This window comes from Vulpes vulpes, chromosome 12 (assembly GCF_048418805.1).
Source record: "Vulpes vulpes isolate BD-2025 chromosome 12, VulVul3, whole genome shotgun sequence".
Classification (NCBI taxonomy): domain Eukaryota; kingdom Metazoa; phylum Chordata; class Mammalia; order Carnivora; family Canidae; genus Vulpes; species Vulpes vulpes.
Window position 1 is genome coordinate 157,809,021 of NC_132791.1, and position 26,492 is coordinate 157,835,512.

General features: G+C 58.1%; 3 protein-coding genes across 7 annotated transcripts; 1 reads left to right on the top strand and 2 right to left on the bottom strand.

Annotated features, from left to right (window-relative positions):
- Positions 1-829: 829 nt before the first annotated feature.
- TNFRSF4 (TNF receptor superfamily member 4) lies at positions 830-3,887 on the bottom strand. 2 transcript variants are annotated; one of them, XM_072730937.1, is made up of 7 exons: positions 3,578-3,884; positions 3,096-3,218; positions 2,577-2,678; positions 2,126-2,192; positions 1,501-1,697; positions 1,219-1,323; positions 830-1,126 (listed from the first exon to the last, which is right to left on the bottom strand). In XM_072730937.1, exons 1-7 carry the CDS (start codon positions 3,723-3,725, stop codon positions 1,056-1,058), a joined length of 813 nt encoding a protein of 270 aa, XP_072587038.1. In that variant the 5' UTR covers positions 3,726-3,884; the 3' UTR covers positions 830-1,055. The 2 variants fall into 2 exon arrangements, with proteins under 2 accessions (XP_072587038.1, XP_072587039.1); XM_072730938.1 differs by lacking the exon at positions 1,219-1,323 and having other exon boundaries at positions 3,578-3,887.
- A 3,026-nt stretch (positions 3,888-6,913) lies between these two features.
- On the bottom strand, positions 6,914-21,097 carry SDF4 (stromal cell derived factor 4). Of its 4 annotated transcripts, none has more exons than XM_072731013.1 (8): positions 20,907-21,019; positions 20,587-20,805; positions 17,556-17,908; positions 12,925-13,061; positions 12,514-12,627; positions 9,115-9,273; positions 8,580-8,755; positions 6,914-7,600 (listed from the first exon to the last, which is right to left on the bottom strand). In XM_072731013.1, exons 3-8 carry the CDS (start codon positions 17,858-17,860, stop codon positions 7,424-7,426), a joined length of 1,068 nt encoding a protein of 355 aa, XP_072587114.1. In that variant the 5' UTR covers positions 17,861-17,908; positions 20,587-20,805; positions 20,907-21,019; the 3' UTR covers positions 6,914-7,423. The 4 variants fall into 4 exon arrangements, with proteins under 4 accessions (XP_072587114.1, XP_072587115.1, XP_025862877.1 ...); XM_072731014.1 differs by having other exon boundaries at positions 20,903-21,019; XM_026007092.2 differs by lacking the exon at positions 20,587-20,805 and having other exon boundaries at positions 20,907-21,097.
- Positions 21,098-21,152: 55 nt separating this feature from the next.
- B3GALT6 (beta-1,3-galactosyltransferase 6) lies at positions 21,153-25,076 on the top strand. Its single transcript, XM_026006927.2, has one exon. The coding sequence runs from the start codon at positions 21,259-21,261 to the stop codon at positions 22,246-22,248; it is 990 nt and encodes a 329-aa protein (XP_025862712.2). The 5' UTR covers positions 21,153-21,258; the 3' UTR covers positions 22,249-25,076.
- Positions 25,077-26,492: the final 1,416 nt, after the last annotated feature.

A 26,492-nucleotide genomic window follows, 5' to 3' on the forward strand; every position in this document is an offset into this window, starting at 1 on the left:
GTCAGTGGGATATGGAACAGCTTTGTCCTCTCTCCGCATGTTCAGGCGGGGACCAGAGGGATCAGAGGTTTGGAGACAAGTTGGACAGGCCTCTGGGGCGACCTTGAGGAGACAGATGGCCCCAGAGACAAGGAGGGCTGGTGGCCAGGGCTGAGGCTCTGCCAGAGTCAAGGCCAGCATTTAGCGCTGGCCACAGCCCCTCTGCCTTAAACGACATCTACAATCTGGTCTGGTACCCATTAGGAGGGGCGCCATGGTCATGGAAGACAAGCCACGGGCAGCGGGATTTTCCTGCTTGATGTCTCACAGAAAGCTGCTGTGCTCCAAACAGGCTCAGTTTCCCAAAGTGGTGATGCCCAACTTTTGCCACTTACTATCTGCAACACACTCGCAGGTCTGGCAGGCCTTGAGGTTTGAAAGGCCTCAAGAAACAAGGAATGGCTCTTGAGCTCTGTGCTCTGGGGGAACACAGAGACCTGAAGGGTTGCCCTCAAATGTCCCCTTTGGGGCTGGGGTCTCAGGTCTCTCCTACCTGCTCCCACTAGAGCCAGAGCAGTGGGCTTCCTGGTGCCCTGGGCCTGCTCACCCAAGTGCAGGGTATCCGAGCAGCAGTTCCTAGATCCACCCAATAAGCGGCTGGGTGGTCTAGCCACCCCCAGGACACCGCAGGTGCCGGGACATGCCCAGAGAAAGGGTAAGCCCCTACCCCACACCCCTGCCTCAGTGGGAGATTCGTCTTCTGCCAGAGTGGGCACAGCCCAGCTCTCCCACCATGGGCGTGCAGCCGCCTCCCCACCGGCGCCCAGTCAGAGACCCACATTTGCCCATGTCATTTATTGGGGGGGCACCACCCTGGGCGGGGAGTATGCACAGCATACGTAGCAGAGCCCTGGATGCCAGCCCAGGAGCACCTAAAACGGCGCAGGGTGGGGTGGCGGGGTGACAGGGCACCCAGGTGACAGGATGTGCTGGCCAGTGCCTGGGGGCACCCACAATGCCCCTCAACATCCAGCAGACCCTCTGGGCCCCCAGCCTGGGGTGGGAGCACTGGCTGCTCAGATCTTGGCCAGGGTGGAGTTAGCGTCAGCATGTTCCTCTTGGATGGGGGTCCGGAAGCTATTTCCACCTGGGGAAGAGGAAAGAGCAGGAGGTGGCAGGTGGGTTAATGTCTCAGCCTTTTGGGAGGCAGTCTGGGCGGGGGTCACGGTGTATACTCACCGGGGGGCAGCCGCCAGGCTCTGTGGTGCAGGAGCAAGGCCAGTGCGGCTGCCACGGGGGCCAACAAGCCTAGGCCCAAGCCCAGGACAGCAGCCAGCTGGGGGCCTGTGGGGAGGCGGGGCCTGCTGGATGGGGCCCCTGGAGGATGGTGTCCACCCCAGGGTGGCCTCTTGAGGGGGGCAAGGGGGCAGAGGCCATTCCCAACACTTCCCTCCCTTCCTCACCCCCTTCCCTCTTGAGTCAGCAGAGGTTGCTGCTGGGGTGAAGCCAACCCCCTCTTACCCCTGGGGGGCTCCGTAGGGGGTGTGAAGGGCCCCTGCGAGGTCCTGGGCCAGGCCATAGTGGGCTGGGGGGTAGGGGGCCGGGTCAGGGGGCTCTGGGTCTCCCATGGCAGTGTGGCGGGGAGGCTCCTGTCCTCACAGACAGCGTCCGAGCTCTTGCTGGCCGGCTGCATTGTACGCCTTCCCATCAAGGTACAGCTGAGGAAGGCAGGGGTGTGGGTCAAGCTAGAGCCCACACCCCACCCGACCGACTCCTCCCAGATTGACCAGATAGGCCCAGAACTAGGACAGGACCTGAACAGGTGGGGAGTGATGGGAGACCCACACGGGATCACCTGAGGCAGCATCAGACTCCCACCCAGGGAACCACACCCTCGGTCCCCCTTTCCACGGGTTCCCCACCCCGTCCCCTCCTACCCACCCACCACTGACTCTTCCTGCCTCTGCCCATAGAGGCCCTAGGTCTGGATGAGTGGGGGTCTCACAGCCTACTCACTCCAACCCAGCTGCCAGGCTGGTGGGTGGGGGCTGGCAGGGCTAAGCAGGGAGACAGCAGGGTGGGGCCAGGGGTCATGAGGGGACAGGCACCAGTAGCACCCCCACCAGCCAGCCCGCAGGTCACTCACTTGGTCCAGGGCTTGCAGGCCTGGTCATCCCCTGGGGAGAAGTGTCCGGGTGGGCATGGGGCACAGTCTGCAACAAGGCAGCAGGACCATCTCAGCCCGTCCATGGCCACGTCGGGGACCCAGACATCATGGCTGCTGGGACTGGTACGTGAGGCTAGGCGCTCACCCTCCAGGGCCACCAGACCCTCCTCCCTGCCCACAGTCCACCCACTGGCCCTGACCCCCGTGCCTCCCCCCACCCCATTCTTGGCATAACCTATTTGCTAGGGAAGGACCTTGGTCTGACCCGGCAGTGGGGGTGGCATGCAGTGGAAGTGATAGCATGTAATGTGGGAGACAGGCCTCCTTAATGGCTCCGGGCCCCCGAGGCCCCCTGGCCCCTCCAGGTCCCCCCTGCAGGCCCACAGAGCCCAACCTCTCATGCACATGCTGCCCACCCCATGGGGCTCACCGACTCCACGCTTGTAGCCGTCCCGGGGCTCTGTGCCTGGCTTACAGCTGCAGATGGTGTCCTGCGTGGGTGTGCATCTCCTCTTGGGTTCACTCCCACTTCCTGGGGGGTGTCAGGAGCAGTTGGTGGGGCGCCCAGGGCAGTAGGTGGGCCCCCAGACCAGTGGCCCTGTCCCCAGTCTCTGGATGCCACACTCCTTCTGGCCACAGGCTCCTGGGATGCCTCCCCATCCTCGTGGCTGTTCCAGCCGCCCTTCCTGCCTCCTCTGAGGCCCGTGGCAGGACCCTGGGTGGAGGGGCGCGGGGGAGGGCCACCTGGCAGGCATGTGCTCCTCCCTGACCCCTAGTGGTGTCAGCCCCCCTGGTGGGAGGGGGTACTCCTAGTGGGCCTCTGTGGTGCAGCTGGCCCTGCTGTGGTTTGGGGCTTGTTTCTATGTAAGTGCTGGGTGGAGCGACAGGGCCCCCCGCCCCCCGGAGGGCAGGGGGCCAGGGATCCGGGCTGGGGCTGGGTGGCACTCACTCTGATTGCACTGAGTGCAGGGCTTGCAGGGTTCGTAATTTGTAGCCTCATTGTAGAAGCCAGACGGACACTGATGACATTTGGTGTCGTGGTTGCCACTGCAGCGGCTCTCCATTCCATAACCTGCAGCGGGACGTGGCTCAGACTCAGCCTGGCCCTGGCCCTGGCCCCGGCCCTGGCCCTGGCCCCGGTCCTGGCAGCCTCCTCCCCAGCCTCCGGCTGGCCCACTGTCCCAAGCCCCATGGCAGGTCGCCCGGTCCATCAGCCCAAGTCCACTAGCGCATGACACTTGTGTCCCAGGATGCCATCAGCACGTCCCCCACTCCCCATCCTCCGTTCCTGTCTCCACCCACCCCCATGCCGCGTGTCCCTGCCCTCTGTCCCCATGTCTCTACCCCTATGACCCCCAACCCCATGTCTCAGGTCCCCATGCCGTCCTCCCCATGGGCACCGCTCCCCAATTCTGTGGCCAGGCCACTCACCTGGTGGGCAGTCATTGCAGCACCTGCCGCCTTTGGGGTAGGTGTTCCCGACACAGTTGTGCTGAGCTACGGCACCCAGCACAAGCCCCAGGAGCAGGAGGGCTGAGTGAGGACCGCTGAGCCGCAGGGACTCCACGAACATCCTCATCTCTGCCAGCGGTACAGGAGTCTGGGGTTTTTCCTTGCAGGATGTGGCTATAAGGGCTGCGGAGGAGGGGTGGGGAGGGTGGGAGGAGGAGGGGACCAGAAGGAAGGAGACCCAGGAAGGGCTGGCGACCCCTGGCCTGGGCTGGTGGCAGGAAGGCAGCTTGTCTGGGCAGCCCCCCCACCCAGGCTAGGGGCTCCCGTCCCACCCTGGGCCCCAGGGCCCTCATCCCCCCGACGACACCCACTGAGCTCAGGATCCGCCAGCAGGCACAGCACACCAGCCAGCACACAGAACCAGGCCCAAGTGAGGACTCGCAGCCCCCAGCCCCTGCCAGGGCCAGCATCTCTAGTCTGCACCCACCTCCACACTGGACCCCTCTGCCCAGCACAACCAAGCCACTAAGGGCCCCTGCACAACCCCGCTTCTTCTGGGCCCTCATTCTCCATGTACAGGGCAGGGCAGACCCCTCGGGAGGAGCAGGTGGCTGCTCCTGCCATCCCCTCCCCACACATAAAAGGCTGCACAGAGCACACGGGTAAACCAAGGCAGCGCACTGGGTTAGGAGACAGGCCCCTCACCATGTGGACCCTCTACTGGGCATCAGCTCACTGGTCCCAGACTCCAGAGCATGGTCGCTGGCCCAAGCGTCTGAAACTAGCTCAGACCGAGGCAGTGGTCAAGGGCTGTGATGGCAGGAGGCCCACATGGTGAGAGCTTGTGGGAGCTTGTGCAGGGGTATAGTGGTGCATGTGCACTGCTGAGGTGCCTGAGCACAGCAGGTGTTAGGAACTGAATTGTGTCCTCAGAGTCACATGTTGAAGGCCTGACCCCCAGTGTGGCTGTTTGGAGATGGTGCCTCTAAGAGTAGGGGTGATGTTCAGATGGGGTCGGCAGGGTGGGCTCTGATCCCATAGGGCTCATCCTTCTGGGAGACCTCAGGAGAGCCCACAGAGGAGGCCACATGAGGACAAGGAGGCAGCGTCTCCACCAAGCAGAGGCCCCAGGAGAAGGCAGTCCTGCCCACACTTGATCTCAGATTCCAGCCCCCAGGACTGAGAGACAGTCATCCATGGTACTCATCAGGATGGTCTAACAGACAGCACCTGCCCTGCATCCTGGGGACAAAATATGCCTGGGAGCAAGCATGAACCTGTATCTGTAAGGGTAGGGGGTCCATCTGCACCCCCCTAGCTCCCTGGCCAGGCGGGGCCAGCAGGATGGCTGTGTCCCCTCTGGTGGCCAAGCCTGCCCCACTCTAAACCCACCCTGGGCTGAGGGTGTCTCTACAGCACCCACAGGGCAGCAAAGACTGGGGCGACCCACTGGATGGTCCCACGGAGCCCTTGGCATCCTTGGACATGGACCTGGCAGTTCCAAGGCAGGTGGGGAGGCCATGCGCAGGACCACTGTGGTGTGTAAAAGGAGAAAAACACATCACACACACACACACACACATGTGCACACACAGGCACATACATGTGCACGCGTCCTCTCTTACACGCACTCTCTCCGATATCACTGGGTGCCCTGGGGGCAGGGGAGGCTACACAGTGTCACTTTTGTTACCTTCCAAATCATAATCTTGAGATGAAATTAAGCATTCAACAGTTAATTTAAAAAGTGTGAGGCAGAGGGCCTCCTCGGGGAGGGCAGCCTCCCGCGGGCAGAGGTAGAGGCTGGAAATCCCCTTCCCCGAGGACAGGTGAGAAAGCTCCGTCCCAGCCCACCTGGGGAAATTCCTCCCGGGCTGTGCTGGCAAGGCCGCCACGCAGGAAGCCATGGCCCAACAGCCACCTGCCCACTGGGGAGCGGCTCCTTGGAGCCAGGGGAGGCTGAGATATCCCAGGCACCCTGACTAGGGGGCAGAGAGAGAGGCAGGCTCCACCAGCGGCCAAAGAGCCACACAGGGAGGGGGTCGAGGGTCCAGGGTCAGGCAGCCTGGTGCGTGGGCATGTGCTCCCCCCTCCACAGATGCTGAGAAACATCTTATTTTTTTAAACTGACAAACCGTGGCCTCTGAGATTGAGCTAACTTGGGAGTCCGGCAGGCTGTGCTCTGCTCTAGGGTTCCTCTCCTCCTCTGGGGCCACCTGCTGGGTGGTCCCCACTGCCTGAGGCCCTGCACACTGGGCCCACATGACTGGGCATCTGTCCACTGTGACCCACGCAGCACAGATGGCCAACTGCATGTCATGCGCATGCTCACCCTCTACCCTGGGGTCCCAGCTGACCCCCCCGGCACAGCCCACACTTTTGCTGAGCACCACACATCTGCTTGCTGCCGGCTCAGCCATGTGGGCCTGGCTGCGGGGACCCCCTCCCACCACGCACTCTCGTCCTCTCTGAAGTCTTTCCTCTTGTTTGCCTGGAAACCAGCACAGGTGTCACTGCGCCTCTGTTCCTCTGCAACGGCCCCACCCCACGCTGCTCGGAAGCAGGTCCCTGTGGCAAGGGCGGGTCACAGGGGCAGCTCAAGGAAGCCCCTCTGCCCACTTGGCTGGAGCCCCCGCCCGAACAGGGCCCTCTAAGGCTCAAGCAGACCCACTGGCTGGGTAAGCTATCCACTAAGGTGCCACAAAATCACAGCTCAGGGCTCCTGAGGGGATGACCAACAAGGAGGTGGGGAGGGTCGGGGCAGGGACTCAAGGCAGCAGCTGGGAGGCACGTGGGGTCAGAGACCCTCAGTTAAACCCCTCACAGCTCAGTGCCCTCTGTCCCCACATGCCAGACGAACACTGGGCACACTGACCACCACAAAGGACCTGGGAAAGCAAGCATGAGAAATCCAGGCCTGGTGGGACCCAGGCTCTTGGGCCCCCAGCCCCAGCACAGGCTCCGTGAGACTCCGGCCCCCTGATGGCTCTGCTGCATCCCCCACAGCCAACCTAGGACCTCTGTGTTCTCCCCCTAGCCCCTGCTCTCAGGGTTTGTCCTCAGACCTTCCCCCTCTCCACCCCAGCTCCTCCCAGGGGGTCTCACCCAGGTTCCAGGCTCCTGATTTTGAATCCGTAGCCCAGACCCTCAGCATCCTGTGAGAGCCCTTTCCCACGTACCTGTGGGCCTCCCCATCACTAAACACATCCGGGGCCTGGTCCTTCCCGCACCTGCCCTGGCAGGAGCCTGACCAAACCCTCTGTTCTCACCAAACCACCCACCTCAAAAGCAGTAAGTGGAAGCCACCTAGCCACAAACGTTCAAAATCATTTTATGGGATTTTTTTTTTTCAACAAAAAAATGAAGCTAGGAGAAAAAAGCAACTGTAATTTAAAGTACATTAATGAGATTCTCGTCACAAGCGTTTGTGTTTTTGGAAACTAAACATTGTGGCGGCCCCTCCCCAGCACCCCGGGAAGGGGCAGGCACCCCCCAGAGGCCGGCCAAGAGCTCTCAGCAGAGCTCATTCTAATACTATGATCACTTCTTGGTCTTCAAGGAAACGGCAGGAACTGCGTTGCTCCCCACAGATAAGGTGAGGCTGCGGCGCCTTGATGCAGTCAGTTCTCAGAAGTAAGCCGCACTGTCCTGTGGGACTCCGTGCATGGAGGGTGGCCAGCCCACAACTGCACCTCGGGGATTTGGGCCCGTTCAAGCACATCTTCAGTAAGCCTGGAGCCACAGCTGTCGGGGCCACAGTAAGGGGGGCTTTTAGGAGGCGCCAGGGGGCCGAGGTGCGCAGGGCAGGTGGCAGGTGGGGTGGGCTCAGAACTCCTCATGCACATTCCGGGCATAGTCCATCAGTTTGCTGCCCGTGAAGAACTCGCTGTACTTGAGGACCTCCTCAGGCTCTAGGTGGTGGTTCTGGTTCTCATCGGCGATGGCGATCATCTGCTTGGCCTCGTTTAGGGCATTATACTCGTTCATGGGGTCCATGTAGTCCTACAATGGTTCCAAGCACAGGGCCACTGCAGACCCTGGCTGCCACGGCCCTGCCCAGCTGCCCACGCCCCGAGTGTCCTCTTCACTACAGCGCCGCAGGTCCACACTCAGTGACGGGCCTGAGAGCCCCTAGGACAGACACCCCGCCCCACTGGATGCTCCCTCAGGGAACCAGCATCAGGGCCTGACCTCTGACCCTAAAACCAGCAGAGAGCCGCTCCTTATGCAAAACACCCCACTGGCTGACAGTACAGAAGCAGCAAGGACAGATGAGCATGTTCTGGAAGGCAGACACCAGGCTGGAAGTGGCTCAGGGCCAGGCAGCCTTCACCTGTGTGGGCACCCAAGACTTACCACCTCCACCTTTGTCAGGACACCTAACAGAAGGGAAGGGTTAGGGATAGGGAGGAAGGAAGCCCTGCCTTGAGTGGCCACCAGGGACCTGCCCACAGATCTACATGATACCCGGACACAGGCACAGACACAGACTCAACCAGCTGCGCCCGCCAGCTATCAACAGGGATCAGAGAATTCTGGCGTAAAGTGAATGAGTCATCCAGCAACGGGGAAAAACAAGCCCACACAGCACCTACACGACACCGGCGAAAACACTTCAGGGGAAGATGGTGGATTCCAACACCGCCTGTGGCCCCCAGCGCCCCAGCATTCAGCCAGCTGCCCATTGGGGAGCAGCTCCTTGGAGCCAAGAGAGGCCAAGACATCCCAAGCACCTTGACCTGGAGGCAGGTACAGTACCTGACTGAGCTGCCTGCTTTTCTGCTCAAATCTCATCTGAACAACAGAGGTGACCACACTGGCAGGTGGATCCCCCCCCACCACAGGGAGCCTACCTCCAGGTGCCCCCACAACCAACACTGCCTTCTCATCACCATAGCCCCTTCCTCGGGCACACCTGGAAGCCTGGGGACTTGGGCCCCACCTTGGGGGTGGGAGATGCCCCCCAAGCGCCTGCGCTCACCTCCAGTTCCGCCATGGTCACGATCCCGTCATGGTTGGCGTCGATCAATTCCTCAAACTCTTTTTTTCGGTCTCTGACCCAACTGTCATCAATGTCCTGGCCCTGCTGATTCTCTACCGTGCCCACGGGCAGAGAGATGAACTCAGGCAGTGAGAGCTGCTTGTCACCGTCCTGGTCTGTGGGATAGGGGAGGGGATGCTTGGCCCTCAAGTGGGCATGGGACCACCCAGGCCCATCCAAGGGAAGTCAACCAAACAGGTTCATTGCCAAATGTTCCATGTGTTAAATTTTAGCCTAAAGCAAAACACCTGACCCGCTCAGGAGCCTAGCGGAGGCCAGATGGTGCAGGACAAGGCCTGACCATCTCTTACCGCTGTGTGGCCACACAGCCTCCAAACCCCCAGGGCCACCGCTGCCAGGACGACTGGCTGCAGGTGCACCACGGACCCTGCCGTCCAGCCCAGCCACCAGCAGGGCAGTGCCAACCCCCTCAGCCTCACCACCCCCTCAGGATGGGCCACAGGCCAGGCCTCACCCAGGTCCCGGACAATCTCTTTGACCATGAACTTGAGCATGCCACGGCTGTGCTCAGGGTGCAGAAACGACAGGAATTCATCCTCCGTCAGAAGCAGGTCTGAAGGGGGGTTGTCCGCCTGATACCAGCGATCCTTCAGGTTCTCTAGGACTTCCTGTGCTGGGAAAGGCCGACCTGTGAGGACCCAGCACCCAGGACACCTGCACGCACCTGAGCAGCTCTGAGATGTGCTGCCTAGATGGGCAAGGCTGGCCCAGGACACAGTGGTGCATGAGGCCAGGGGCTCAGCACCCCAAGGAGAGCTTAGCCCTCAGGACGCACACAGTGCAGAGCCCCCCAGACAGACACAAACCCTCCCAAGATGCAGACACAGATCCCACGAGGTACAGATGCAGAGGCTCGTGACACAAACCCCCCAAATATGGGTGCCGACCCCCAACACACACCCCCAACACACACAGGCACAGACGCCCTCCTGCAGGCCCCACCCTCAGCTACTGCTGCTGCTGTTTGCTCCTTGGGAGAAATGGAAAGCACGATGTAGGCGGACCCGCCCCCGCCACGCACCCACAGGAACAAAGCGCGACCTTATTCCCTTCTATCTCTTTCACGTGCGCGAATATGGTGGGTAGGGCTCTGGAGGAAAACCCAGCTTCCAGGTATGACTCAAGCATCCCCCACAGCCTCTCACCACAGTCCCCCTTCTCCCTCCGTGGGAGGCCTAGAGCCCAGCCTGAAGCTCCACAGGCTCCATGACTGTCCCAGTCTTCCAAGAGAGTGGCGTAGGCCAGGCAAGCAGGAAGAGTTTGGGCGTGGAGATCTGTCTGGGCCCTCACTGCCATCACCAGGAGCCAGGCCATGGCTGCATCCCACACAGCACCCGTCATCTCGAGCCCCAGCACCTTCTATGACAGAAGATCCCGTGGTGACCTACTTTTAATGGCAAATACACCTGAAGAAAGGTGGGAGTGACGACATGTTCTCGCCTGCTCTGCATTGGGACAAGAGGCGTGGGGACAGGTACAGAGTCTGTGAGCAGCTGTACCATGAGGTCAACTGGGGATTTAAGGGGTGCTGAACCCAACACCACAGCAGAGGTCAGACACACAAGCAGCGATGCCAGCAGCGCCAGAGGCTGGAGGGAGGCCTGGCACTGACCTGGGCAGGCCCCCATGTGTGGTACCTGGGGATAGCAGCCCCCCAGCAAGCCCACGTGCATGTGCCAAGCATCCCTGAGGAGACACGCTGCCACATGGGAACTCTTGAGCCTACCTCTCAGCCCCCACCTGTGCTCCCTGGCATCCCACACCCTCAACACTGCTCCTCACTTCTGATGTCCCTCACCTGCTCATCCCCTCCAAACTAAAGAAGGGACACGTGCTGAAATGAAAGAATTGACAGGCAGGCTTAGGCAGCAGAGCCCATGTCCCTGAAGGACAGGTCCTGACCCCAGACACACCTGAGGGAAAGGCGTTGCAGATAGACCAGATCCCAAGAGCAGGCGAGACAGGGGGCCGGCTCCCTGCACCCCAGCAGCCACCCAGACGCTGGTGTCAAATCGCCAACACCAGCAGGAGGACAGAGCCCTCTCCTCCCCCCAGGACCCCTAGAGGCCTCTAAATACACTCTTCAGGGGACAGTGGAACCCCAGGACAAACCATGGAAACAACACAGAAACAGACATGAAAAAGGCAAACTGCCATTTCAAAAAAAATAATCGGAAAAAAAAAAAAAAAAAAAAAAAATAATCGGGATCCCTGGGTGGCACAGCGGTTTGGCGCCTGCCTTTGGCCCAGGGCGCGATCCTGGAGACCCGGGATCAAGTCCCACGTCGGGCTCCCGGTGCATGGAGCCTGCTTCTCCCTCTGCCTATGTCTCTGCCTCTCTCTGTGTGTGTGTGTGTGTGTGACTATCATAAATAAATAAAAATTAAAAAAAAAAAAATCACATCCAAGGTACATGCTTTAAGAAGAACAGAAATGAAATTCTGGATGGCGCCCCAGGAATGGGGAAAGGCCAGCCAGTGTCCAAGGGTGTCCAGGAGCCTCCGTGCTGCTCAGGAAAAGGATCTGGTGCTGCTTAACCTGAGGCTCTTCTAAGTTACATATGCACCACGGTCAGATGAAGCAGGAAAAACAAACGTATGAGACACATGGACAGGGTGCCTGTAACAGGCAGCCCCCACGGGACAGCCCAAAGGCTGGGGGCTCAGACACCAACAGAAAAGGGAACTACAGACCAGTGTGTCTCATGCAAACATGCCCCACAAAAGACCAGCAAATTAAACCCAAAAACATGTAAGAAGAATTATAGACCATGACCAAGTGGGACTCATCCCAGGTACACAAGGCCAGTACCATTTCAACATCTGGAAATCAATTACCGTGGTCATCACATCAACAGCTGAAGAAGAAAACTTGTATGATCAGATCAACAGACAAAAATGACACAAAATCCAACAGTCATTCATGATCCAAACTCTCAGCAAACTAGGAACAGAGGAGGATTTTCTCTAGCAAAGAACACCTACAGAAAACCTGCAGCTCACACCAGTTTAATGGGGAGAAACTTAACACTTCCTCTGAGATCAGAAAAAGGAAAAAGTGCCCCATCACCAATGCTCTCCAGCATGGTCCTGAAGTCCCAAGAAATATGGTAAGAGGAGGAGGCAGGATGTATACAGATTGGGAAAGAGGAAACAAACTGTGTTCGCTGATGTCACTGTCACCTGTAGAGAAATCTGAGAGAACTAACTAAAGTCCTAAAACCACTACGCCATCATAGCAAGACCGCAGGACAGAGATTAGCACAAAAAGGCCAGTCACTTCCCTGCTTGCCAGCAAGGAAGGCAAAGAATCAGGTGAAGGATGAACAGGGAAAATACAAACAGAAAGAAGGCATGACTGCCACCCAACAGAGGACAGAGGGGTCTGGGCCCCTAACCACAAACACTGGCACAGACAAGAGTGCTCACGGTCCCCCTGAAGACCCAGCAGCAGGGGACAGCCACAGCCCAGGGGCCGCAGCAGCAGCAGCCCTCACAGAGCGAGGCGGGGGACGGGTGGGCACATGACAAACAGGGACCAAGTCATGGGTGCAAACATGCTGCAGAGAAACTTTCAAACACACATCACCAAGAGAAGACACGATAGGACAAGGGTGGGATGCTGACTCACTGCGTGGAGGAAGAACAGGACGCAACAAGCAACAAGCCAAAACTCGGCAGGGGCCCCAAACGGGATGCAGTGAGGGCTGTGAGGATCCTCCCTCCACCATCACGGACCCTGTCCTGGTCCACAGACCTCCCCAGCAAAAACCTATGGGAGGCCGCCTGCTGCCCCCATGGCCTGCCCGGCTAGAGGCCTCCCTCTAGGCATGCCACAGGGCCCAGGCACTCACTCTCCTCGTCGACTTTCAGCTCCTCCCCATTCTTTATCTTCTCCGCAATTTCTCGCTCATTGTGGCCTTTGCTCACCAAAAACTTCACCTTATACTCGTCCCATGACACACGCCCTAGAAGATAAGACCGATCCAAAATGGACAGTTTTGGGAAGAGGTATGTGATTGTTTGCAGACATCTTCCAGTATCCCCAGGCTGCAGGCAAGTACAGAAGCACTGAAGTGGCCACAGCACACCCCAAAGCCAGGCCCGTGCCCCACACCCCCATCCTCACCTGCAGGGGATGCATGAGCCATGGGTCTGTCTTGGGGCCAGCACAATCGAGCACTACGGCCTCACCTCCTCTGCCCCTACACACTGCCCTCCCCTGGCAGCCTCCAGCCCATGGAGTCAGGATGAGGTCACCATACCGTCGCCATCAGGGTCCACAGCATGGAAGTGCACCTTGCTCTCCTCGATGGCCTCCTGGAAGTGCTCTGCCGTTTTCTCCATGATCCAGTGCTGCATCTCCTTGGCGCTGATCTTCCGGTCAGTATTCACATCAACCCTGTGGCCAGACAAGCAACATCAGACGAGGTCTCCAGAACCCGGGACCAAAGGATGGCCAGCGGGACTTCACTGCCATGAACAGGGACACATTCTACCCAACAGTGACGCCAGAAGTGTCAGGGGACACTAGGGGTGGCAGGGAAGACTGGTGGTCTACTCTGTAGCAGCAGATCAGCACCACTTCCCCAGTAGTCTGGGGGCCACCAGGGGAGGACAGACTCGGCCCTTGCTCAAAACAGGCGGCATCGCCAACCCAAATCTACACACCCAGACACATGGGGCCAGAGCTATGAAGCCAGAGCAGAGTCATGTTCCATACGGGGGTACAGATGGCTAAATGGAGAAGCAAATACAGATGCAAGTGTGCGTACATGTGTGTGCATGCATCAGCACACACTCAGTGTATGAACTGGCTCATACACACGTGTGCAGACTAGTATGTGTGTGCATGTGTTAACACACCTATGTTCACACACATCATCTAGCCCTGCCCACCAGGAGGGCCCCAGGAAGCAACCCCAGCAGTAATGCACAGAACCAGTGCCCAGATCTGGGCTTCTACCCACCGTCCTGCAATAAAAGAAGCCAGGGCTCCCTGGAGAGTTGCCCCTGGAGCACCTGGTAGTGCCAGCAAGTAAGGAAGTGCCCCCAAAACAAACAAATGGAAGGACTCCCCACCGCCAAGTGGGAATAATGCGAGCGGCAGACCAGCGCAGTGCTGGATCCTACCCAAAGTGTACAACAAATGTCCAGGAGTCCCAGCTGACAGAAGGAAATGAGTGATAAGTCAACGTACGGGGAGACAGAAATGCTCCCCACAGAAATCCAAATCATATGGTGGCTCCCCTCCCCACCCCGCTGGAGGGCAACTGTCTCACTGAGTGGCTCCCAAAGAAGACAGGAGGGACAGGGACACACTTGGCAGACACCACCTGGACCAGGTGACCAGGCCAACGTGTCCCGAACTGTCCTACAGATGCCAACTACCCACTAACGGGATGTGACAAGAGGGCCACCTCACCTCTGGGGTATTCTTTCCCAAACCCCAACCCCACTCTCAGCACCAGAAAGCACAGCAAACAAACCCCAAATGAGGGACCCCACAACTGTGCAGTCCTCCCCAAAACTGTCAAGGTCATGAAAGAGTAAGAGAGAGACACCACCACATCCCAGAGGGGACAGAGGACCTGTGACACTCAGAGTCCCTGTCCCCTGAATGGACAAGGGACAATGGGAAACAGAGTGGAACCTGAAAGCTGGAGTGTGGGCAACAGGAATAGCCCTGCTGATTCTTAGTTTTGACAAGTGCACTGTGGTTACCTAAAGGTCAGTATAAGGGAGAACTGGCTATCTTTGCCACTTTTCTGTAAATCTAATATTATTCCAAGATAAAAATCTTATTTAAGAAATATTGTGGTGGGGTGCCTGAGTGGATCAGTCAATTAAGCACTCGATTCCTGATTTCGGCTTAGGTCATGATTTCAGGGTCGTGGGATCGAGTGCCATGTCAGGCTCTGTGCTCAGTGCGGAGATTCTCTCCCCCACTTCCCCTCATCACCCCCAAATGCATATGTGCAGGTGTCTGTGTTCTTTTTCTAATAAATAAATTAATTATTTTTTAATGTTGTGACAGGGGACCCCTGGATGGCTCAGCGGTTTGGCACCTGCCTTCAACCCAGGGTGTGGCCCCGGAGACCCGGGATCGAGTCCCGCGTCAGGCTCCCTGCATGGAGCCTGCTTCTCCCTCTGCCTGTGTCTCTGCCATTCTCTCTCTCTCTCTCTGTGTCTCCAATGAATGAATGAATGAATGAATGTTGTAACAGGATTACATTCATCAAAACCAGGTCCTTGAGACCACGTATAACTCGGGCAGGGGGCCAGTGAGGCAGCAGCTGACAAAAAGCCAGACGCCACAGTCTTGTGCCATGTGGCCTCTTGAAGGAGGAGTGGCCATAGATGGAAGTCAGTGTGGAAACCACAGTGGCAAGTGGTGGTGAGTAGAGTGAGGTGCTCCCCACCTGTGACCCTGCAAAATAAGTGATGCATAACAAAAATACCTCCTGTGGACAGCTACAGCCACACACCTCAGGAAGACTGAAAAGCAAGCAGCTTGCAAGGCAACCCCCATCTTCCCGCTGGCAACACGGCTTACTGGTCCCATTTTCTCCACTTCCAGGGAATGTGTTCTTAGCATTGCTACCCCTCTGAGCAAGCGCGCACCTCTCCACCTGCAGGGCCCCTCGAGACTCCGTGCAGAGGGCAGCAGGTGCCCAGGAAGAAGAGGCCCAGGTGAGGTCTGGCATTAAGCCTGCTCCCTGCCTGCGCACAGACATCTGCACACCTGGACCTCAGAGCCCTGACAGGTGTGAGATCCAGGTGGGGCTCCAGACACACCCCCAGCCCCCACAGTCCCAGGCTCATTGCTGAATTTTTGGCTCCTGCTCTGTGCTCTGTCATGATACCCAGCTATGTTCCAATCAGGTAAACAACGAACCTTCAACATTGAAAACATAAGCATGGCAGGAAAACACCCTGCCTCCCGACTGCACCCCTTGCTCCAGTGTCAGGCGCCTGCTCCTGGCGCAGTCTCTGGGCAGCATCTCACCCTCTTTGGATTCTGCCCCATTGCCGTCACCTGTCTAAGAGGCCCTGCCTGGTCTCTCGAGGCCCTCTCATGGCCCCTTCCTCCAAGAGCCCTGGGCCCCCCAACACACAAAAGTGCCAAGGGCTCTAAGGCCCAGAAGCAGCCCAGTGAGAACATGCTGTTGGCTCAACAGCTGAGTTTGAGTCTGTCTGATGGGAAGATGTTCTAACGGACACAATATTCACAGGTTTGAGGTTCCACAGGTATCTTGGGGTCCAGGGTGAAGCCACCCTCTCCCAAGGAAGCCCAGGGCAGGTCCGAGTAGATGTCCTTGCCCAGTGTTTTTAGCCCAAAGGCTACCTGCGGGCACACAGCTGGCCCGTGGCCCAGTGAGTGGTGCAGACCACCCTCGGCACGCTGCCGGAAGGTGGCTCCCAGTGTGGGGAGGGATGCTCCCAACAGAGTCCTGGGGAGAGGCCAGGGACCTCGACGTTAGCCAGCCAAATCATGAACAGATTACCCAGTCTGGTGTCGGTCCAGCGCCCACCTGTCTCCCACTCGGTCTCGGCCAGCCCACCATCCACAGGCCTTCCAGCCGCCCCCAGCTGATGGGATCCACCTCTCTCGCCAATACCTATCCAGGGAAACCCCATCAGGGCATCATGGAGACACAGAACAAGCACTGCAATCTCGCTGCCTTGTGTGGGTTTGCCTCCATCTGACAAAGAAGGAGCCACCTGCTCCCTGGTGGCTTGGTCTCCAGTTTTCCTCTGCTCACAGGAAACAGAAGACTTCACAGTAAAACCTGGATACTAGACGAGGCTTTAGCACATTTCATCAAGGGCAGAGTCACCAGTTCCTCCAACTCAGCCCCAGAGGGGGCTGTCCAAGGAAGCATCACCCTTTCCCCCTAGAGCCTCCTAGTTGCTCCTCCTTTCTCCTGACCTCTGAACCCCACAGGCCCTGGTCTGGCCATGGTCCTCTCTCCAGATCTCTCACCTGGTGCCCAGACTTGGCCGAGGACACACTCACGCTTGCTGGATGCTCCTCCTCAACTCCACTTGGTAACTGGTATACCCGACATCTCTGCTCTGCTTGTAGGAGCCTTGCACTCGCCCCACCCTCTCTCACCTCCACCTGCTTAGTCCTCTCCCACCTACCCAGTGGTAAAACCCACCACCCCCTCAGCACACCCCAGCCTCTTCCAAGTTACTGCACTACCCACTCAGCCCTGCTACCCTCCTATCTGTTCTCCACCTCATTTCACCCTACCCTAGGAATAAACAGCACCCAGCATATGCCAAGACTTTGTTCTCCACACACCAAGGAAGCAGGGCTCTCAATGCTCCCTTCCATAGATGAGGACGCTGAGGCTGAGAGGCTCAGGGAACAGAGTCCAGGTCCAACTACCAAGGGCCTCTTCCCGGGCTCATGCCCTGGCCATGAAGCCCCTCCACTCTCTTGGAGGCTCCAAAGCCACCAGGTCCTGTGCCCTCTGGACGTGTGTCCCCAGCCTGTGTGACACCTGTGTGCACTCAGAGGGGCTCCTCTCAGTCTCCTTCCTGGAACCGAGAGCCACGAATCCTGGGTCCTGGAACGTGCCTGGACCACCAGTCACCAATACCCTGGGAGTCTGGGACCCACCAGGCCTATGCTGGGCAGGGAGTCTCCTAAGGCTCAGGCCCCCTGAGATCTGTGGGCCCTGCCCAGCCCCAGCACATGGCCTGTGTGAGCTGTGGCCACAGGCCACAGGTGCCTACTTAGAAAAGATGACCATCAGCCGAACCCCAGCCCATGGCCTGTGTGAGCTGTGGCCACAGGCCACAGGTGCCTACTTAGAAAAGATGACCATCAGCCGAACCCCAGCACATGGCCTGTGTGAGCTGTGGCCCAGGCCCAGGTGCCTACTTAGAAAAGATGACCATCAGCTTCCGCCTGCTCCTCCGTGGCTCTGCATCCTCCTCAAACCCGTCCATGTCCTTCCCCAGGAAGACCTCCTGGTGGAAGTCCTTGTTGAGGTGTCCATCCATCTCCAGCTTCACCCCATTCAGGTGATCCGGGGGTAGGATCTCAGGCTCATCCTTGGTGCCTGCTCTCTCCCGAGCAGATGAGTGGTTGGCAGGCCGGGCAGACACATCCATCAAAAGGATGACCCCCAAGAGCCATAGGCAGTGAGGAGCCAGGCCGCAGAGGGGAGCCTGCCTGAATGCCATGGCCACCCAGGTCTGGACTGTGAGATGGCCTGCAAGTGCGGCCAGGAGCTGGGGAGAGAGGAACAGGACAGGTCATTAGTGAGGCCTGGGTCACGACCTTCCCACCACCCCAGGTACTGTGAAAGGCCAACAGCCCACAGCTACCAGACCCCGGCATGCAATTAAAAGTCCACAAAGAGGACATGGCCAATGTTCAATGGAGCATCAGCAAATATTTCACTAAAGCAGCGCTTACTTTACAACACAATATAGAAATTCTTGGTTTATGGATCTATACTAGACATACTTTTTCATTTTCCAAATATGCTGGAGAAGCATCTTATCTCTCTCTCTTACTCAGGTCTAAGTTGCCCCACCTCAAGGGCCACTCAGCATCACTAAACCTACCCCTTTTCAATGCCCACAGCGGCTATTCCCAAAACAGTCTTTCTCCATCCCTCCTGGTATTGAGACTGACCCCAGAGTCATGGTAACCCACTCTCCAAATCCCAACTCAGCATTTGTGAGCTCTGTCCCTTTGGCTCAGTCACCTGACCTCCCCAGCCTCGGTTATTACCGTGAAACAGGAAGCCCCCTACCCCAGTCTGAGGCACTGTGAGGACAGGGCCTGGTGCCAGCAAATGCCCAAACCACCCAGCAGGGCACCAGCCCCTCCCTACCTTCCCATCTCAATGACCTGCAGGTGTGCACACACATACACAGCAAGTACACACTTGTACACAAACACGAGCATACACACACACACACACACACACACACAGCCCTGCTCATGTTCACACAGGACCAAGAAGACAGGAAGTCTGTCATCCTCGGTATGCCTGGGCCTGGCAATGAGGAATCAAGGCCACTCTTCGGTCTACTTCCCCACAGTAAGGATCCCAGGGCCACAAGTACTCATGCCCAGCACTTGGCCATCCCAGCCTCTTCCCATACCTGGCTCCTTCCACTTACCTGCTTTCCCTTCCAGGCTCCTCCAGATTCCCTTCTGGAATGACCTAGAACTCCCTTCTGGCTGGTGCCAGAACATGGCCCAGCTGCCTGCTCAGCATCTAGCTCAGCTTCTCACAGACCTTCACACTCCACACTTCCCAAAAGAACAGCAGTTCCTTCTGGCCTTTTACTTAACCTGTCCTCATAGTCTGTCCACCTGGCAAACACCTGGTGGTCCCCTCGGGCACAGCTGAGGCCCTGCCCTCCTCTGGCAGTCTTTGCAGGGCAGCAAAGGGAAGCCCAGTAGCGCCCAGGGCCCAGGGCTGGTGGCCCTGGAGGCACCCACAGCAGGCCAGGGTGCCACCTGCAGTCAAGTTGGGGCATGGCAGGAAGCACAGGACCTTCTACCTGGCCAAGCAGATGTCTATGCTGGCCAGCAGCACAGCCACCACAGCACAGCCTGAGGGCACACTGTGCGGGACACGAGCTCCACTGGCTGGTACGGCAACACGAGCAGATGCCACCACTTGCTTACTTGATGCTTCCTTTCAAATGTTCCTACTCCTGAATGGCACTATCCACCTGTCAACTGACACCTTTATATGCTAGTCCTGTCAACCTGAGCACCACCTGGGCCCCACTCTCTGAACTTGTCTCATTCCTGTGAGGGGATAGCAGACACCCCTCTCTCCAGGTCTGGGGGGGCCTGCAATGTCTTCAGAAGCACGCAGGCTGGCCAGCTGCCCCAGGGTGTTCTCTGTGACAGGACTGCCCCTGAGTCACATCCACTGGAGCGCCACACCTCCTGCCCCTCACCATCCAAGCAGCAGTCACACTGTCCACACAGCTGAATGAACATGTACAGGGGTTTCTACCACAGTGCACACACATGTTCCTGAAAACATCCGTGTTCTGCAAAAGCGCACAATAAAAAACACAGGGCCTGTGGGAACAACATGGGGTACGTGTCTCAAGACCAGCAGAGCCCTACATAAACAGACCCTGAGGAACCCAGTAAGTGGTGTTCACCCACTGTACCTCGCCCACTCGCTGTGGGCAAGGCACCCACAGCTCCAACCAGCAGCTTGGGGTCCGGGGGATTATGCTGAGTGGAGACGCCAGTGGGGCCCAGGAGGACATGCAGCCTGTCACAAGCCTGCGGTCACTAGGGTCCGCTGCTGGCCGTCCTTTCCTGCTCCTGCCTGCCGGAAAAGTGCTGTGCACACCAAGATAACCGCCCCTGACATTAATACAGCCCTCTCTGAACAGTGGCCATAAAAACACGTATCGGGTCCAGGCAGACTGTACTTTGCTCCCGGAAAGAACAAACTCGATTCCTTCCTTATCTTCAAGGGCAGAACACTAGTTCTGCAGATAAAGCAACCTCGAAATAACCAAACGGATATCAGGAGGCCAAGTGAGACTTTGTCTTCTCCCTTCAGAGGTTCCTTAGCAGGAAAGTAGCAGCGTGGCTGAGGATGCCATCAGGTGCTGGGTTCCTCACCCTCTGCCGGCCCTGCACCCCTGACCCTCAGGCCCCCACCCCCGACCCAGACACCTGACCCCCTGACCCGAACCCCCGACACCTGACCCCCCACCCCGACCCCCTGATCCCGGCACCCCAAGGCTGGGATTTCAAAGCGCAGGGAATCCCCATCCTCTAGAAGCGACGTGAATAGGGAAGGCAACACCCCCCAGGGCTCCCAGCTTCGGCGGACGCGACATTTCTCGGCCGCCCTGGGGTGTCCGTTCCGGCGAACCTCAATCTCTCGCGGTTAAAAGCGCAAACGCTTCACCTAAACGCCCCGTCACCGGTCTCGGGAGTCGCGTAGAGAAGGTCGGTAACAACTGACACTGGCCGACCCGGAAGCCAGGGTCTTCACACGCACAATTTCAAATCTTCACCAAGTCCCACCAGTTAGGGCAGCGAGGTCCCCTCGCCGGTAAACACCGGGGTCCCCCCGGCTCCCTTGCCGACCGGTCATCGTCAGCCTGTTTCCCGGAGGCAGCCGTCGCTGAGGGCAGAGATGACATGAGCCCAGGATCCAGCGGCCCGAGGGTGCGTCCGCAGGCCTCCCGCCGCCCCCTCCCTGCCCCGGGGCCCTCACTCACCCACCTCCCTTCCCTCGCTCAGGATCCACCGAGCGGGACCCGAGCGCCCGTGACGCCTCTAACCGGACTCGCCTAGGCCGCGGCCATCTTTCTTCCGGGAAGAGGCGGACCAAGAACGGCGCGCGTGGGCACTACCCCAGCGCGACGACGCTGGTGCCGCCATCTTTTCTCCGGGCGGAAGTGACCGCGCGGCCCCTCCCAGGGGCAACCAACGAGCAGGGTGCGCGTGCCCACGTGACGGGTGGGCACGTGACTGGCAGCGCCGGGCCCTTCGCCTCCGCCGCCGGTGGAAGCGGCCTGGGCGCCGGCTTCGAGTCCTCCGGGGCGCCTCTCGCGCGCGCGCGTGCGCGCCCGCCATGAAGCTGCTGCGGCGCGCGTGGCGGCACCGGACAGCGCTGGGCCTGGGTGGCCTGGCGCTCTGCGGCGCCGGGCTGCTCTACTTGGCCCGCTGCGCCGCCGACGGCCCCCGCCCGCCGCCCGGCCGCAGCCCCCCGCCCGCCGGGCCCGCGCGCGCCACCGCCTTCCTGGCGGTGCTGGTGGCCAGCGCGCCCCGGGCGGCAGAGCGGCGCAGCGTGGTCCGCGGCACGTGGCTGGCGGCGGGGCGGCGCGGCGGCCCGGGCGACGTGTGGGCGCGCTTCGCGGTGGGCACGGGCGGCCTGGGCGCCGAGGAGCGCCGGGCCCTGGAGCGCGAGCAGGCACGGCACGGGGACCTGCTGCTGCTGCCGGCACTGCGCGACGCCTACGAGAACCTCACGGCCAAGGTGCTGGCCATGCTGGCCTGGCTGGACGAGCACGTGGCCTTCGAGTTCGTTCTCAAGGCTGACGACGATTCGTTCGCGCGGCTGGACGCGCTGCTGGCCGAGCTGCGAGCCCGCGAGCCCGCGCGTCGCCGCCGCCTCTACTGGGGCTTCTTCTCGGGCCGCGGCCGCGTGAAGCCCGGAGGCCGCTGGCGTGAAGCCGCCTGGCAGCTCTGTGACTACTACCTGCCCTACGCGCTGGGCGGCGGCTACGTGCTCTCGGCCGACCTGGTGCACTACCTGCGCCTCAGCCGGGAGTACCTGCGCGCCTGGCACAGCGAGGACGTGTCCCTGGGCGCCTGGCTGGCGCCGGTGGACGTCCAGCGCGAGCACGACCCGCGCTTCGACACTGAGTACAAGTCCCGCGGCTGCAGCAACCAGTACCTGGTGACGCACAAGCAGAGCCTGGAGGACATGCTGGAGAAGCACCAGATGCTGACACGCGAGGGCCGCCTGTGCAAGCAGGAGGTGCAGCTGCGCCTCTCATATGTGTACGACTGGTCCGCGCCTCCGTCGCAGTGCTGCCAGAGGAAGGAGGGCATCCCCTGAGCCGCCCAGCACCCGGCGCTGGAGGGAGGCCGGGACAGATGCCTCAGGCGGGGTTCTGGGCAGCAGCTGCTGAGGGGGCCTCCCACCGGCCCTACAGGTTCCCGATGGTCACCCAGGATGAGTCCAGCCCTTCGGGGGACGGGGTGTATTTGGCGACCGGTGGGGTTTTCAGGCAGATGCTGAGTGGCAGTGGACAGCGTGTAGGGCCCGGCTCCAGTGGGTGTCTGGGGCTGTGCATCCCAGTGGTCACTATAGGGCTTGCCAGGGCAGCACATAATATCCAGGGAGAGATGTCTTGTCCCTGGAGTTCAGCCAGCATGGGCCTACACTGGGAAGATGCCCACCTCTGAGTGTGAGGGCAGGCAGAGGTGGCTGCAGCCCCTCCCCGGTCTGGGCGTGTGCTGCCTTCTCCCAGGGTAGAGGAAGGCAGCCAGAGGCTGGATCCTCCAGGCACTTGCAGAGCCTGACCCCAGAGAAAGAATCCAGACTTGTTCGGGGGTGGGCACTAGGTCACAGCCTGCATCCTGCATTGACCGTCCATCTAGGAGGTCACCACATTGGAGCTGTGACTGCAGGGAACTGATCTTCCGGCCCTTGCATGCTGCGACTTGACTGTGTTGTGTTCCAGTGGCTTTTATCAAAATCACCGTAGATTTATTGGGTTAGGTTACCTTCTTTTATGTTCCACGTTGGTGTCATTTGTCGTGTGGCAATCCAAGAGTTAACTGTGTGTGATGTTAATTAGCTTCAATGGTATTTTGGTCTGTGTTGCTTTAGAGTGAATTCGTGATAAATGTAATTCAGTGCTAGCCTGTGATTTATAAATACTGTAAATTTGTGTAGATAAGAGATTAAGTTAGGAATGTGGACCTCAGTATTTTTTAAATTATTTAAGGGAAGACTTTTCTATCAGAACTTGGACTTTGTGGATTAATCTGTTTTTACAGCTTGAGTCGTAGACCTGTTGCTGCCTGTGTGTTTAAATGTGGAAGAATTCTAAAACTGTCCATTTCTCTTCCCAGTTTACACAAAAGTCAGTCCTATTGTCTCTTTCTGAAAAGACTTTCCTTTTAAGGCTTCCTTACGGCCATGCAGGGGCAAGTATTTCCCACACACGCATCTGTTATTGTAGACTCTGGGCTCAAGTTCCAGGAATCTGAACCCTTGGAAGCATCGGTGAGGTTTCCCACGTTCTGTCTTAAGAAAACAGGCTTTGCCAACTGGCGCATCCCTTTGGAGACAGCACTCTCCCTGCTGATCTTCTCTCATACCCTAACAGATCCCAGAAGATCAGAGTTTCTTTTTTCCCCATTAAATGTGAAAAGTGAGTGCTGTGGACATCACAAAAGTAAAATAAACAGACTCCAGCATAGCCGTGAGCCCTTTTCTCAGTCCTGCAGTGTTCGATGCTAATGCACGTTCTTATTCTGGAACCTGGCTTGGGTTTGCTGTCCAGGTCACCCGGCCATGCCACCAGCATCTGCAGTCCTTCGGGGCAATACAGTCTGGGGGTGCAAATCTCTGACTTGCCTTTTTTCACTGCCATTCTTTCGTGTTCTTAGGCCATGGATTTTTTTTTTTTAAAGATTTATTTATTTATGACAGACATAGAGAAAGAGACAGAGACACAGGCAGAGGGAGAAGCAGGCTCCATGCTGGGAGCCCAACGCAGGACTTGATCCCAGGACTCCAGGACCACGCCCTGGGCCAAAGGCAGGCACCAAACCGCCGAGCCGCCCAGGGATCCCCTAGGCCATGGATTTTAAAAGCAGATGTCTTGCACCACCATGACAAAACCCCACAGACAAGGCTCACAGTTCCTCACAGAGTGCTAGCTAGCAAGGTGCAGTTCTGGGGAGGGTCCTCTTCCTGCTGTGCAGGTAGCCACTTTCTCGCCATGTCCTTAGGATGAGAGAGCCAGAGCAAGCTTTCTGGTGTCTTAACAAGGACACTAATCCCAGCAGAGGGCCCACCCTCATGACCTCAGCCAACACCAGCTTCAGTTACTATTACATTGGGGGCTAAAGCTTTAGTCTAAATTTTGGGGGACACAGTCCAAGCAGAAGGTTTGGGTTATTTTTGTTTAAAGGTAGAAGAATATCCAGAATTTGAAGTCTTGGGCTAGAAGGAAGGGGGGATGGTCTTGTGGTCGCAATTCTCCTGCTATTAGAAGGTAGAGCTGGGCCAGAGAGGTCCCATGACCCATGGGACCCCATCATGTCCTGTGATATGACAAAATTCTAATTATAAGGTGACTGTGAGCCTTCTGATTGGCTGCCTCGAGGCAGGTCTGACTGCCCCATAAACACATTGTTTACAAGGCAAGGATTCATGAGAGGGTCCAGGTTTGGAGACACAGGTGAGCAGAAGGGGACCCTGCCAACTGAACAACAGGTTCTCAAGGAATGCTGAGAACAGTGGGACACCTGGACGTCTGTCTGAACCTTTGGATTGTTGAAGGGGATGGCATGTGTACATCTCCATCTTTCAAACAAGGAGACTGCTGGCATAGACCAGACAGCTTCTGGGGCCTGGGTTCCAATGACAGAGCCAGTTCTGAGATGAAGGCTGGACCTCGAGACCCCTGCCCAGCATCTGCAGTCCTGCTGTAGCTTCTGGGTTTCTCCAGAGTGGACCCCATGGAAAGTATGGCACCAATGTCCAAGACTTCCTCATAAAAAAATCTAGGCATGTCTCTTTGGAGGAGGGGGTCCTGGAGCTTTAGCGCTCAATTGAATCACATGGAAATGCTAATGTGCATTCCCATTCACAAAAATGGGAACTTTGTATTGTTCAACCTAAGTCATTAAATTTCCAAACAGAACAGACCAGGCAGTGGGCTGACTGCATATCATCAGCACATTGTGATATCAGTGTTCAGACCACATGGAGCTGACAGCCTAGAGTGACCCTCCGCTGTCACCTTATCTGTTGTCACGGGGCCTTCGGATAGAGCCTGCCCTCCTGCGGTCCAACTGGTGGACTTTCCAGGTCAGGGTGCCCCTCCCCATCCACTGAGGCACCCCACTTGGGCTCCACACCATCTGGACATGTGTGCCCTGTGGACCAGAGGCTGAGCCAAGGCTCTCTGTGAGCCCAGCACTGTCCAGGAGGTGGGGATTTAGACCACCGAACGGGTTTTTATGGGGGATTTAGGATGCAGGACGGCTGACTCTGCTCCCAGCCAAGCCAGTATCCTTCTCTTAGTTGTCATCAGAGCCCACTGGCAGGGCATTGAGGCCAGACAGGGCAGGGGGCATCCAGAACCCCCTCAGGTGGTGTGGCCCTCCTCGCTCAGGGTTCTGGTCCTGCCCCTCCCTCCCCCAAGACCAACATGGAGAGCAGGTATCTGGAGAGAGAACATGGGCCGTCAGAGGACCAGGATCACGTGCTGGCGCCTGCATTCAGCCCTGGCTACAGCCCCTTCACATTCCTGAGAATGGAGGAAAAGACGGGGCCTAGACCCTGCGTGCTGTGGCCAAGGTCCCATGGCTAGAAAATGGGAGAAACTGGAGAAACATTGGCAGTAACAGGATGAATCTATGAAGAATCTTGTCAAGAAAGAAAAGCCCATCCCAAAAGATTGCCTACCGGGTACTTCCATTTCCAATGACATTCTTGGACGGTCACGGTTATAGACATGGAGGACAGATGAGCACTGCCAGGGGTCAAGGAGGGGAGGTGGGAGGGAGACAGAGGTGGCTCTCCTGGGGGTGGAACTGCCCGGTATCTGGCTTGAATGTCAACATCCTGCTTGTGATATTGTCCAGTAGTTTTACAAGACTCTACCTTAAGGAGAGACAGGCTGAAGGGCACAGCAGCTCCCTGTATTATTTGTCACGAGTACATTGCATTTGCAATCATCTCAACATTTAAAATTTAATACAGAAATATATATTACATCACTAATTCTAATACAAAAGAGAGGAATGTGAGACCCAAGAGACTCTGGAGGAGGCAGTGCCCTCTTGGGTGGATGGGCACCAGGAAGGGACTGCAGTCACGTGGGGGAGAGAAGCGTGGCTCCCAGAGATGAGCCATGAGCCGTGTGGCCAATGGGAGTTGGTGCTGTAACCCACCATCTGCCCTGTTTCCCTGGATCTCAGCCAAGAGCCCCCATCCCCCCTCCTGCCCCCTCATACCCCCCAAAAGCCTGGGCCCACCTGGTGTGGCAGAGTTGGCAAGAGCTGGGAAGGATAGGGGACATGGGAGGGATTGATGGGGACAAGGGCTGGAGTGTGGGG

Excerpts from the sequence above, each read along its gene's own strand:
- TNFRSF4 (XM_072730937.1), bottom strand. The coding sequence starts at position 3,725 with ATGAGGATGTTCGTGGAGTCCCTGCGGCTCAGCGGTCCTCACTCAGCC. Across the intron at positions 3,219-3,577 it reads CTGCAATGACTGCCCACCAG|GTTATGGAATGGAGAGCCGC; the intron begins GTGAGTGGCCTG and ends GTCCCGCTGCAG. Across the intron at positions 1,324-1,500 it reads CCCTACGGAGCCCCCCAGGG|GCCCCCAGCTGGCTGCTGTC; the intron begins GTAAGAGGGGGT and ends GCCTCCCCACAG.
- SDF4 (XM_026007092.2), bottom strand. The coding sequence starts at position 17,860 with ATGGCATTCAGGCAGGCTCCCCTCTGCGGCCTGGCTCCTCACTGCCTA. Across the intron at positions 13,062-17,555 it reads CTGATGGTCATCTTTTCTAA|GGTTGATGTGAATACTGACC; the intron begins GTAGGCACCTGG and ends GTCTGGCCACAG. Across the intron at positions 7,601-8,579 it reads TGACCATGGCGGAACTGGAG|GACTACATGGACCCCATGAA; the intron begins GTGAGCGCAGGC and ends GAACCATTGTAG.
- B3GALT6 (XM_026006927.2), top strand. The coding sequence starts at position 21,259 with ATGAAGCTGCTGCGGCGCGCGTGGCGGCACCGGACAGCGCTGGGCCTG.